Here is a 13178-nt window from a genome sequence, read left to right as displayed (position 1 = left end):
CTTCTCTCCTCTGCATTTTTTTCATTGCGCCTCTTCTCCGACGAAGTTTTGATCTCGCGACGAGCAGTCGTTAATTGTACCTTTAAACACGAACGTTATTTAATGGTTGGGCGGAACGAGGTATTTTTTAATATCCGTGTGCTTGTAAATTGTTGCATATCATTTTAATTTATTTGTCGTTGGATTTTCGTACGTCGGAATTGATTCAAATTATGTAGAAATTAATTCAGAATACTTTTCTTTTCTTAAGAAATTATTTCGTTGGAAAGGAACTATTCATACGAACTTTGAGTGTTCGGGGAAGTAGTATGTATCGTGTTTGTATATGTTATACATGTATCAGTTTTCAATGGTAAGATAAGTTTCTTAAAATGAAAATTTTGTGGAAATTAATTTAAAACCTGGTCTTTTTCTTTCTCTTTATAGAAATTCATTTATTGGAAAGGAATTATTCATATAAACTCTGAATATTTAGAAAAGTATCATGTATTGTGTTCGTAAAGTAAGTTCTTCTAAAGTAAGCCTTATTGAAATAATAGTGGGAAGTTTTTGAACATCCGTTAGATGTGTCTATCGCGCGAATTATAGGAACAGTTGCACCATCTAGCGGCGGCGGATATTAACTAGAAAGACCGCTACATATTACCATACGTCATGTATGTATGACTTAGGCTCATAGAGCGCATAGATAACCATAATTAAAATGATTAACGTGCCGCTAGACTCGGTTTATGTATCATCGATTTTTCTTATTTAATAGGAAACATTTTATTTTAGGATTCCAACTATATCTTTTTCTCAAGATACAGCACTTTCTTCATTACCTAAATTGTATCGATATGAAAAGAAACTTTAGCAAATAAAAAATAATTTTGAGAAATATAAGAAGCTTCATACTTTTCTTAGAATCTTTCAATGAGCTATAATTTTTCAGAGGGCTCAATTTATTAATTATATTAATTATTTTAATTTAAAATTCAGAAACTACTCTTCCATAAAAAAGAAAAAAGAAAGGAGGTTAATACATGTTTTTCGAAATTGTCCTCTTCTCTTTTAAAATTACAAACACCGAAGTAGCCCAAGGGTTAGTCCAACAGTGTCCGATAAGTCAACGACTTAACGTGTCTTCCGACTGACGTAAATTCGTAATGCGTAATGCGCGTGGGTGCATGGCGGTTGCACGCGATGCGAATATCTACGCTAAGGTGCATGCCAATGTCTAATATTCCACGCATCGTTGATCTCCTTTCCGGCGCTAGCTCGTTACAATGTGCTAACTTCCGTTGGAGATCCTTGTACCTTCGAAATTTTATGCAATCATTGGATTCAACGGCTCGAATTCGAACTTGACGTTATCTAATCATAATTCAAAGTGAAGTAACAGTTTCTAACGGTAATTTCGACGATCAAGTTTACTTAACAGTTATTTAACATTCTAATGGTTGCTATGTTTGGACAATCTCGTCTATATTTCTCGTCTGTTTTATTTGTAGCTAAATAGTCCGTGAAATATGACACTATAAATAATTTAATCTTCTGTAATCAATACTTTATTTGCTTTGTGAAAGTACATTGATTACCATTCCAAGAACTAGTGATCGTCATAAATGGCAAATAAAAACGTAAATAAATATAGCTATACCAGATATATACCTGTGAATCACTTTACATAAGATTAATAAATTCCTAGCAATTATAAAATTACAGAGATGGTAAAATAGAATAATTAATATCGTAATTTAAATCAAATCGACTTCGTAAATTACTCATTATCAGAGGCAGTTAAATCCCGTAGATATTGAAATAAAATGCGAATCGCGTTTTATAATTTTAAATTCCGTCCCAGATATCGATGCGTGTACGAAAATATCGAATTAAGTTGGTTTCAAAATCGTGCGACAGATCGAGAGCAGCGACCTCATTCGTAGTTATGCAATACTGCTACGAGAGTCGCATTTTCCGCGAAACCGGAAACCCGGTATAGCGTGTCGCCTCGATTCGATCCATCGACGAGCGAGCGAGCGTCTCGCCCCGTGAAATAATTCATGCACCTGAGGATAGCGGCAACGGCGCTAGCATGAGAAATCGCAACGCCGCCGATCTGGCGCCTGATCATCGAGAATATGTCAGATCGATCTGTTCCGCGATGCATACAAATCGTACGGATCGTGACTACACGAAATCCCTGTATAGTCTCTTTGTTTATTCCTAATAGCGTGTCTCTAGTAACGTCTCTAGTAATTACGTCGATTTCCTTGGTGTCCATCGTTTCTTACACGCTCTTACATCAATATACATAATTGAAAGAACATATGTTTAGAACGATCCTCGTTTATTTGATGTTTGGATAAATGAAAATATATATGTACGTGATTTTTCAATCAACTGTTTGAGTAATGTTTTTAGGATGCTATAAGGCAGCACCATCGGGGTCTACGTGTGATTTTGGACGATTTGATGAGCACCTTAACAGCGAAAGAAAAGTAAAGTGAAATAAGTTGGAACGTTGTAAACTATTGAAACTCTCGAACATACTTGTAATTATTTAGAATAGTTTATTATAGTAAAGAGAAAGCGGCGAAGGTATCAGTTTCTGGAAATGTATTTAAATTAATTCTATCTTTGGTAATCGTTGTACGTAACACACGATGTAAGAAATTATCTAATAAACCATTTTTCAGTTTCCAAGCTCATACCTCTCCATTTTTATGAAATCTGCAACGCTACCGAGACAAATTGCCTTAAATTCGATAGAAAAATACCGTGTTTCTTCTATAAATTGAAAGGAAGCATCAAAAGTGAACGACAAGGAAGGACATAAAAACACAAGATCTTTGGTAAAAATGCATATCTGCTTTTATTGAAAAAAAAAAGATTCAAAGAGAAAAGGTGTCTCCGTGTGTAATATAGTATCGCGTATCAGACAATAAGATCGTCGATCAAGAACTGTGCTCTTAAGCTGGCGATGACGATCGTGGCGACGCGATGCGACGAGAAACGTCTCGCGTCATTATCGATTTTTGCCTGGGTCGCACAGAGAAAACGATTCGGTAGATCGATCCATGATTCGGGCAGGTATTTGCGTCGGGCACTATGTGCGTCACAGCCGCCATGATCGTTCTCGCGATTACGTGTCGGTGGGCCGTAGTTTTTACAATACCGACCTCTTCGACGGGAAAATTCGTTCCTACTATATTTATAGATATACATATACATACATACACTTTATATTTATATAACATATTATATATCTACGGCTCGCTGTGTCTCGAGAAAAATGCCACGCGTCACCCACCCCTCACTCTCTCACTCTCACTCTCACTCTTTCTCTCTCGCGAACATTCTACCTATTAGTATCAATTTTTCGCTGTTCGTCTGTTCCGTATACGGAAGAAGAGAAACGCGAAAGTAATACGCCCGTGAAGTAATATATTAAAAATACGAAGTCGACTAGGCGCCGACACGACGACAATATTATCACTCCTCCTCGTTACAACGTTGCCAACGTTGTTGCCGAACTACGGTGGCTGCCCTTCTATTATTCGTTCGTCTCATAGCATATCTTTTTTTGTCGTACGATGATCGTTCGTAACAATTAGGCGCAACTCTGTCGTCGGAACCCGTAAGATCGTCGATTGTTTCCGGTTCGTCGTGTGTTCACGCGCATCGGCCGTGGCAAAAATAGCGGAATTCTTTTAACGGCTAATCACGCGAAAGAACATGATACGTGTTCTTTTTTACTTTTGATGCATGAAAAAGAAATGATCCACGTGCTGTTTGGCGAACAACTATTTTTCATGGTAAATCGCGGCCTCGAGATCGGCTCTGCGCGTGTACATCAACGTAATGCGCGCGTACACCAGCGTGCGCACCAACGAATTAAAATCAACCGTGCTGGGTAAATGGATAACGCGTTGATACGAATATCTTTTCGTAATTAAGACCAATGTTCGTCGCGTAAAAGTTGTACGTCCTCAAAGAAGATAATCAGCAGACAATTTAACAATATGGTATAATATATTATTGTCTGATCTATAATAAAGGTTCCTTTTGTTTTATCCAAAGAAAAGAAGAATTCAGCGGCTTTCAAAATCTCTCGTTAATTCCGTGTGAAGTTAACAACACACGCACACGCGCTTGCGCGACCATAGCAGCCGTGATAATGGTAGTAGCGATAGGGGACATCTAACGTTAGTCGAAAGAGAAATCAATTCGCGGCTATTACAGCGGCAGCCGCCGAGGAGGACGACGACGAGGATGACTTCTTCTTTAGTACGATGTCCTTGATGTTGAGATTGACCTTCTCCTTGCGCGGCGGCGGCACCGACTGCAGGCAAAACCTCTTGAACGCCTCTAGTTCACGCTCCGCGTCGTCCATTTCCCCGTCCTCGAGGTCTATATCTTTGGGCGTGAATACGCTCTCTGCAAAAGACACGCTCTGAATACTAGACGTTGATGACCCTAACGCAGGGTAATGGAGAAAAAGTCTGTTTTTTTTTTTTTTATTTTGGCTGTTTCTTTGGAATTTCTCGCATTTCAAGCTCTTATCTTTCTTTTCTAATAATTATTGACTTTAATGTATTTGAACAGTGACAAATTGTAGGTATGCAATAAAGATATAAATAAATAGCGATAACACTTGAATAGAATAAAAGTAAAGAAACTTAACTTAAAAATAGATAGTATCTTGATGGAATTACGATAAGACGTATGAAATAGAGCAACAGGCAAATTTCGATTAAAGATTTGAGAGGAAACGTAGCGAGAACTGAAGAGACCAGTCAATTTCTAAAGATATCGTCGTCGGCGATGACAAAAGAGAACGCTTCACGTGATCCATAAGCATGCAACAGCTTGTTTTCGATTGTTTGGTAACACAGCGGTTCTCGAAACACAACAAGAAATAAGAGATCGTGATAATGGAAAAATATCATAATTTTATTGAAATGCGTTATCAAAAAACGATTTCGTATACTTTGTCATCGATCACTTAGGATTAGCCAAACATACCACAATTTGTGATTTTAGATAAATAGTAGCCATATGTAGAACTCGTTGTCATGGTCAATGAACTTGACAAAGCGTCAATCTCTCGAGTGATCTACGTATCTTTTCTTTATCTTTCACCTTTTTTCCTTTTCTCTGTTTCCTAATACAAGATCGATTAAAAGCTTCCGTTCACATCTAATTGTCTAATATGCGCGAAGTATTCTCTCTAAAAACATCATGCTCAGCATCGAAATGTGTCTCGCGACTTATACATCGTTCGAGGACACGTAACTAGAAAGGAAACAAAGAAAAAATATAATACAATACAAGAGGAAGTATAATACAAAAGATGTATGTAAGCGAGACGTCTCTAAAATATAAGGAGGAAAAAGGACTATAAATTATCCTAAGATCGAATAGTAGTAGTTTGTTATGTGGCGGATGTGATCACTACAGTACAAAGTTCGATGGATCAGTAGTCGCCTGATTGGTCAAACAGAAAATATGAAGTCGGGACACGCGAAGGAAAATAAAGAAAAGATAGTGCTCACTGGCTAAAGTTCTCTTCCGGACAATCCCCCGAGAAATTCGTGGCGGCCAATTTGAGGAGATCCCGAAGTGTACACATCCCCGGTACATTCGATTAAATTTTCTCTCTTTCGAACTATAGCCTGCGACCGAGACTTGGGTCCTAACGCGGTACACTGTCCACTCCTGACGGAAAACGAAACGAAAGAAAAACCGTCGTCAGTTTGACTTAGCCTAACGATCTTACACGTCCAATTGTTTAAAATACTTTTTACATGTCGGCTATGTACGATATATACATATTATCTCTAATCAATGTTTCCTGATAATGTATGCTAATCTTTCATTCTTTAGATAGAAACAGAAGACAAAGAAGAAAATAAAAATAAACAAAAAGAAAACGGTTTTGTCTCATACCGGGAGCGAGAAATGCAGCCCGGGTGTGTGTTAAGGAAAACAAAAAAATGAAAGAAGCAAATTTACATGTTAAATTCTGATTATTGTTGTTTCTCACCAACGAGGTTCCAGTCATCTCCGCATTGTCTTGTACCGGTACCGCGCTTCTTCTTTTTCTTGCTCTTGCCGCTAGACGATGCCGCTATCGAGGCGTTTATCGCTTCTCGAACCGCCGTTTTTGCGCACTGCACATCCTCCATGCAGGGCTCTGTCCTCACTTTTGTCAACGTCACGCTAGTCCCCTTTAGGTTGATTCCGTTCTCCGGTATAGGTTGACCATTCGTTACTTTACTGATTTGTATATTAGCCAAGCCACTTAAAGTCGTACAGTCTGGCGTCAGTCTGCTTCTCAGCTCCGCCAAACTCGACGGGATAATACCATTAGTGTGTTTCAAACTTGAGTTTTCCATCGATGTTTTTGATGACAGATCACCTTTCACGATATAATCTGGCTTTGGAGGGGATGTAAGGCCTGCGTTGATCGCCTGCTGCAACGCAGGACTCCTAATGGTGACCATACCATTCTCTGATACTTTTATGATCGCCGCCTGTTGGGTAGGTGGCACCTTCATCGGGCCAAACGCCGGGTTCCTTATGGTTACCATATTGGTACTTGGGTTGTGAAGTATTCTGGCAGGCTCATCAGCATGATCGTTCACGAAAGGATCATTATTTTGCATTGTTGGTTGATGTGATGTGTTGCTAGAATTTAATCCGTTTTTATTCTTTTTTTTCTTCTTCTTGTTGGTAGTGCTCTGACTTTGTTGCGTTTCTTTAGCAACATCTAGGATAAGATATCGTTATTATTACGAAAATATATAATTATATTATTATAAGCTATTATTAAATACTATGAAACAACTAGTAAAGTTAGACGAAATATTAGAAATAGAATATAGAATATTTGTTATCTTACCTTTTTCTGCCGGTTTAGGTAATAGATCCTGCTTCAATTTTCCAGTGTCCACTACTATTACATTACCACCCGCCTGAGAACTCGCGTAACTTGATTGAACGCCGCTCATCGGTGCTGCAATTATCGTAGTTTGCTTAGGCGGATTTACTGGTTTAGGCAGTGGCGCTGATCTGATTGGCAAGGGTTTCGCAGGAGCATCAACTTTAGTTATCGTAATACCGGGTGGCAGCTTTAAATTCTCTATGTTAATCTTCGAATTTGCGCCAATATCTTTGAACTGACTGCTCAATGGCGAATTAATTCTTTCCGTGGATGCTGAATGCAATTCCTGTCGTTGTTTGATCGTCGTCTGATTTATTAATTTACTTTGAATTTTTTGGTTGTCACCTTTCATTTGTTTAATAGTAATACTAGCAGATGTGTTCTTACTGCTTTTGTTGGAATTTAATTGCCCATTTCTCTCTTGCGACTGTATTTTCGTTTTTTTGTTGTCGCTACTGATATTGAAGTTCTGTGATGGCTTTTGCGAAACTGGAGTTTGAGGTGGGGTATTAACTTTATTCTGTTTCTTTCCACTTACGTTCTGTGATTGATTCTTATTCTTATTTACGACGTTTTGTTGCAGCACATTCTCCTTGTTTTCTATATTTTTCTTGTCTTTCTTAGACTTCGTTTTTACTTCAGTAATATTCTGTTGCTGTATTTTTTTCTCGTCTACTTGCTTCCCTTTGCTCTTTTCATTGTTCGACTGTTGTTTCATATTGTTCTTGCTGTCACAAATTTTATTCTGCGTCTGCTGTTTCGAATTGTTCGTTTGCTGCTGTTTGTTTCCCTGTTGCAACGAATTATTGTTATTATTACTAGTATTATTATTATTGTTGTTATTATTATTTGCTTTGGTTTTCTTTTTCTTCCCGTAAACGTTCTGACTTTGTTCGTTCTCCAGTTTCAAACCAGTTACTTCTTTCGTCTGACCATTCACCAAAGTGAATAGAACTTTATCTTCAGCCGGTGTTTGACCTTTTAACGTGATCGTGACTGTCGGTTCCGCGCTATTAGACTCCATGACTCTCTTAATTGTCACGATCTGCGGTTGAGTCTCCGTCTGAACCGGTTTCTTTGTCTCCTCTTTTGCCTTCACCTCCTCCATTTTTTTCATTTTCTTTTTCAACTTTTTCCTTTCTTTCTTCGTCAAGTTTTTATCATTCAGGTCGATAGTCAGTGATTTGTCCATTGCGTTATTTTTCACATTTGTGCTATTGCTATTGTTTGTCTGTATTTTGTTACTTTTATTGCTAACTTCAGCTTTATCGCTTTTGATCACCGCTTTATTGTTCACCTGACCAGAGATCATCAATTTCTCGGCTTTACTAATACTTTTGTTCTTTACATTGGTATTCACAGATGCAGTCTTCGTTTTGCTATTTATACTACTGGTACTACTACTACTGCTGCTACAGCTACTGCTACTAGTGTTACTACTATTGCTACAGACTTCTTGTTTGTCTTTCTTTTTATTACTTAATTGCTTTACAGTCGGCAATGCTACTGGGGGTGACGTAGGTAAAATAGATACTTCGGGTAGGTTACACTGAGGTAATAATCTTTGAGGAACAGGTTTTTGCGGGTCTACAACGGTGATCGTTACTTCCGGTGTCTTTTTTTGTAACTCTATCAGTTTCAATTTTTCGGCTTCTTGCCTATCTCTTTTAAGCTTTTCTTCCAGCTGTAACAAATAAATGATCAAAAGTTAATTAATCTTACGCAAATATCCAAAGAAAATAAAACGTTAACCTCTATTTATATTCACCTTACGTTGCTTCTGCCTAGCTTTTTTCTCGGCCTTTTTATTATTATCTTTCTTTCCATTCTGATTACCCTCAATGAACTCAAGCAACTCTTCCAGATCTCTTTGATCTCGTTGATCCACTTGTATCGCAGGGACAGTCGAAATTGGAGTATTCAATCTCGGCGCTGCATTTGTCGCTGCCTTCGTTTCCGTACTTGTATCAGATACCACCGACTCTGACGGACTTTTTGAAGGACTACACGTGGCTTTACATTTCCTAGCTTTTTTCTTGGTTAGTAATTGTCGTAACCGTTCTCTCATTTCATTATAATTTCTACTAACTGGTGCTACCGAAGGCTGAAGAAAAATATTCATTCATAATATAACGCAGTAGGTTATATGTAAATTCCAAATAACGAAGACTACTTACAACTCCATGGCCAAATACTTCGCAATAACAACAGTCGCAATGTCTACTGGAATCCCTTTGCGCGGAACTGCTGGTAGAACAAGAGTCTTCCTGACTACTTCCAGAATCCGAACAATCCCCATCTCCGGAACTTACTAAAATGATGCAGAAATTTCATACATATTATTTTTCTGGTAAAATAAAAAAATAATTATGAAACAAAAATCTTTAAAAATAGTGCAGCGAATACTGACAGTCGTTGCACGAGACTCTTTTAATGTGCTCGACATTAGCCTGTTTGTGACAGGCGTGCGACGAATGATTGCTGTGGCTATGAGATCTATGGGTAGGACCCGTGTTTTTTACCAAGTCTGGAAGGGACCCATGTGTATGTGAATGAGTGGTACCTATAGAAGTCCAAAAAATACACGTATATACATATAAGCTTGTGAGATTAAAAAAAATAAGTTATTTAAATTTCGACGAGTACTTAAAAAGTTGAACACTAAATGATTATTAATTGAAAAATGTTTGTAGAAAACACTGAGTGCCAAGAAAAAAATTTTTAAGAGGTAAAGGAAGAATATGGAGACTAATGTAATTCAAGTTTGTGGAAAAGAAAAGTACATTTGTAGAACAACCCTGTATGTGCCACTTGTTAATTATAAAAAAAATTGAATGTTCCATTCATTTAGATTTACATAAACGGAATAGACAAATGCTAAGAAATCATTAACTGACGTTTATTGGCATTTATATTTTTCTCTACATTTTCTAACATTATTAATAACTATTTAGAAAGGGAAATGGCATTTAAATTCTGTACCACAGTATTTTCATTAGTATGTAGAACATTTTCCAATAGAAAAAACAAAAATTTTTAATTTTGACTCTACAAGCTGTAATGACTCATTATGTATATTTACCTTGATGCGTTGTATGATTGTGAGCGGTGTTCGGTGTCTGCGTTGTAGAATGCCTCGTCTGTGTTTGAGCAGACTGCGTAGAACCAGTTTTTACTGCAGGTTTATTTGGTTCCTGATTAGCCTTCACGATAGAAGGCGACGGTGGCTTTGGATGATCATTCGGTGAAACTGGTTCAGGTACAGCTATAATATTATAAAACATATGAAGATTTTTATCGCAATAGAAAATAAGATTCTTTTTACTTCATTGCTCTTACATTTTGTTAGGCATGGACAAGTGTCCCATATTTTCCGTTTGGAGTTTAGCAAACACAAACAAGGTGGATTTTCTAGCACCACTTTTCTCTCTGTTATTTCTTTCACATGCTGATATACACATGAACAAAGTTGTGGATCGGGCGTCCTTAAATCAACATCTTCATTTTCGATTCTTATTTCATTACCGTCGCTCTTTATTTCCTTTATCTCCAGATCCTCTATTTTTTTCTTTACTTGCGTTGCCGAAAAATTAGCCGTATCTTCTACAATAAAATCAAATGATATTAGATAATATATTTGGCATAAATTCCACTATTTTCCACATTGTAAGAATTTTTACCTAAGAATCCATTTGTAAGTTGTGGAAAAGGATTTTCTAATGGTAATAATATATTTTCTGCATCACTTTTATTAATCTGTAAGTTAATTCGGTTAATTATTAATGTTATATTAATAAAAAAGTAACAATAAAGAAACAAAAATATTCTTACACTAGAAGATATCGCAGGTCCTATACACATATGACATTCACAGCTTTTTTCTTCTTCTATATTATTCTCTAAACAAGTTCCTTCAATATGAGCCCTTTAAAAAGAATCCATAGATTAATAAAAATTAAAAATGCTTATAATTCCCATAGATATAGTAAGAAGTACCTGACTGATCTCATTGCAGACTGTACTAAATGGCAAGTTGCGCAAGCATAATCAAAGAAATCTTCCTGTCCATTAGTATAAATGTCCGTGGTCGGTTGTGCATCTGTTACATCAGATAATTTCTGACGTAGAGACTTTACAACCTTGCTCCAGTCATCCAATAAAATTTGTAATATCTCGATACTTGGAGGCATATTGGGTGAATCCAAACTTAAATCCGGTGTAGGACTTAAAGGCCTGTTGTCCACCTCTGATACGCCAACTTTTTCTTGCGAAGTAATCGCCGAAAGTTGGCCATTCGCTTCATACAATTCACTGGAATAAAAGGAGACATCAAACCATTGATTCATAAATATATACAAGATAATATACAGTACTTTATTTTTATATGAACATACCTTTCAACGTCGGTCCACTTATTTAACATACGTGGTTCCATAAGTTTCCTAGTTGCTGTGAACACTTCCCTTACTTGCCTAAGATGGGTCATTCGACATGCTTGTTCTGCACTGAAATACGCACCGCTTATGAAACTTTGTTCATAGATTTTCTTTCCTGGGATTGTGATCAGTCGATATATAGTTGTGTTATTGTTAAAATATAATTCATATAATCACTTACTTGTACTTGTCCATCCACGATTCAGTTTCTGCCCATAGATCTCTAATTACCGTCATTTCTTTCTCAAACCATAAATACCGATGGAAAAGACGCTGGTATTCCGAGCTTTTTAAGGGCAAAACTTTCTTTAACTGTAAAACATAAGATACGTATTTCAGCATCTATTGGACATTATAAATAAATTAAAATATTAATATACTATAAGTTCCTTTACCTGGCCAATAAAAGGTGACAGACTGTTTTGTATAAATGGATCATCATATATATAAATCTGATATAATTTCTTAATAAAAGCAGCCCATGGCAAAGGAAATTTATAATTGAACTTGCCCAAATGATCTTTTAAAAGTTTTACAAATTCAGAAATTTTCACAGCTGTTGTTATTAATGCATCATAATCATCTAAAAGGCCTATAAAAAGAGATACATGGAACTATTTGCATCAACTAGCAGAGGTAAATTATTTAATTACAGGTATAGTATTATATTTATATTAACCTATAAGAAAAATTTCTGGTAAATTATTTACACTAAGATGTTGTAAAAGATTTAATAATCGAACTTTTATTTCTACAACAAACTCCTGTGCCAGGCTTACTAGTCTCATAAATAACTGATGAGGATTCCTTTTACACAGTCTGAAAAAAAATTCTATATTTAGCTTCATAAATCACACTCAGTAATTATCCTCACATCAACTATTGAACTTACTGCAAAACAATCTTGTGCGTATCATCCGCTGAAAATGGAGTTTGTTGGAACTCTAACCCTCCAAGGAAACAAGAAGCTTCTAAGGCAACATTAAAGGAACCCCTTATATGTTGACGTAACTCTGCCCATAGATTTTGGAACTTCATGGCTTTATGTAACTCCTCTCTAAGCAGTTCCCTGCGTTAAAGGCAACCATTAATGTCATCCACCAGTACGGGATCACTCCCCATTCATTGACAATACAACAATTACCTTTTTGCTTTGCATACATCGCATGAACACATTTCCTTACCCCTGAAAGGGTTGTCTATGTTCACAGCGGTACTTGGACTTTCGACAAGCGACTCAGGCCTCGTTTGCATCGCATTCAGTTCCATGCTATGGGAAGCCCTCGCGCCCTTGATAAACTCATCCACTACGCTTTCGTCAAGTGTTACGCTCTGCAAGTAGAACGTGTTCGTGGTTGACGATTGTTGATGCGGGATGAAACGGTGTTCGCTAGAAGAAAACATACCGCGACAGGAACCGAGTCCGCGACTGGGATCGAGTCCGCGACGGGGATCGAGTCCGCAACAACGGGAGAGCTAACAGCATCCTCTGTATAATTAATAGTCCGTTTGCTTTCCTGTCGCGTGAAATCGCCTTCGACGGTAACACATCCATCGCAGAGAGTGTCGTCAGTGTGTTTCTTAACAAGAACGTCATCCATCGCTACTACGTTGCTTTCTATCGTCCCGTTGCACTGACCGTCCTCGCCGTCGCTGCCGCTCATTCTGTCGCCGCGTGATACCGCTGCCACACCGACCTATCGTTTGCCGATACCTAAATCGGGCTGAACGATAATTGATGCGTATATTCACGGGTTTTTCTTAGAACCGCGTAAACACCTAAACTGCATTCAATCAACATTCGCTCAATA

The 13178-nt window shown here is 37.4% G+C and overlaps 1 protein-coding gene and 1 long non-coding RNA gene across 6 annotated transcripts in view; one reads left to right on the top strand and one right to left on the bottom strand.

The window, feature by feature from the left end:
- LOC125386462 overlaps positions 1-2839 on the top strand; it is a 114412-nt gene extending 111573 nt beyond the window's left edge. Inside the window, exons 7-8 of one of the 2 annotated variants that reach the window (XR_007226624.1) lie at positions 2407-2601; positions 2682-2839. This is a non-coding gene — a long non-coding RNA (uncharacterized LOC125386462). The other variant, XR_007226623.1, reaches the window with a different exon arrangement.
- Positions 2834-13176, bottom strand: LOC100643467. Of its 4 annotated transcripts, XR_007226621.1 has the most exons (19): positions 12774-13176; positions 12512-12699; positions 12260-12436; positions 12047-12186; positions 11763-11959; positions 11549-11679; positions 11326-11436; positions 10928-11242; positions 10763-10856; positions 10612-10687; positions 10271-10534; positions 10014-10196; positions 9342-9494; positions 9109-9242; positions 8700-9035; positions 6890-8615; positions 6032-6757; positions 5541-5703; positions 4291-4422 (listed from the first exon to the last, which is right to left on the bottom strand). XR_007226621.1 is itself a non-coding variant. In XM_012317333.3 (18 exons), the coding sequence occupies exons 1-18, from the start codon at positions 13029-13031 to the stop codon at positions 4208-4210; spliced, it is 5424 nt and encodes a 1807-aa protein (XP_012172723.2). In that variant the 5' UTR covers positions 13032-13176; the 3' UTR covers positions 2834-4207. The 4 variants fall into 4 exon arrangements, 3 of the variants coding, with proteins under 3 accessions (XP_012172723.2, XP_048268847.1, XP_048268848.1); XM_012317333.3 differs by lacking the exon at positions 5541-5703 and having other exon boundaries at positions 2834-4422; XM_048412891.1 differs by lacking the exon at positions 5541-5703 and having other exon boundaries at positions 4289-4422; positions 6001-6757.
- Between the last annotated feature and the right edge of the window lie 2 nt (positions 13177-13178).

Source organism: Bombus terrestris, chromosome 15 (genome assembly GCF_910591885.1).
Source record: "Bombus terrestris chromosome 15, iyBomTerr1.2, whole genome shotgun sequence".
NCBI lineage: Eukaryota > Metazoa > Arthropoda > Insecta > Hymenoptera > Apidae > Bombus > Bombus terrestris.
This window is presented reverse-complemented; position numbering and strand designations above follow the sequence as displayed.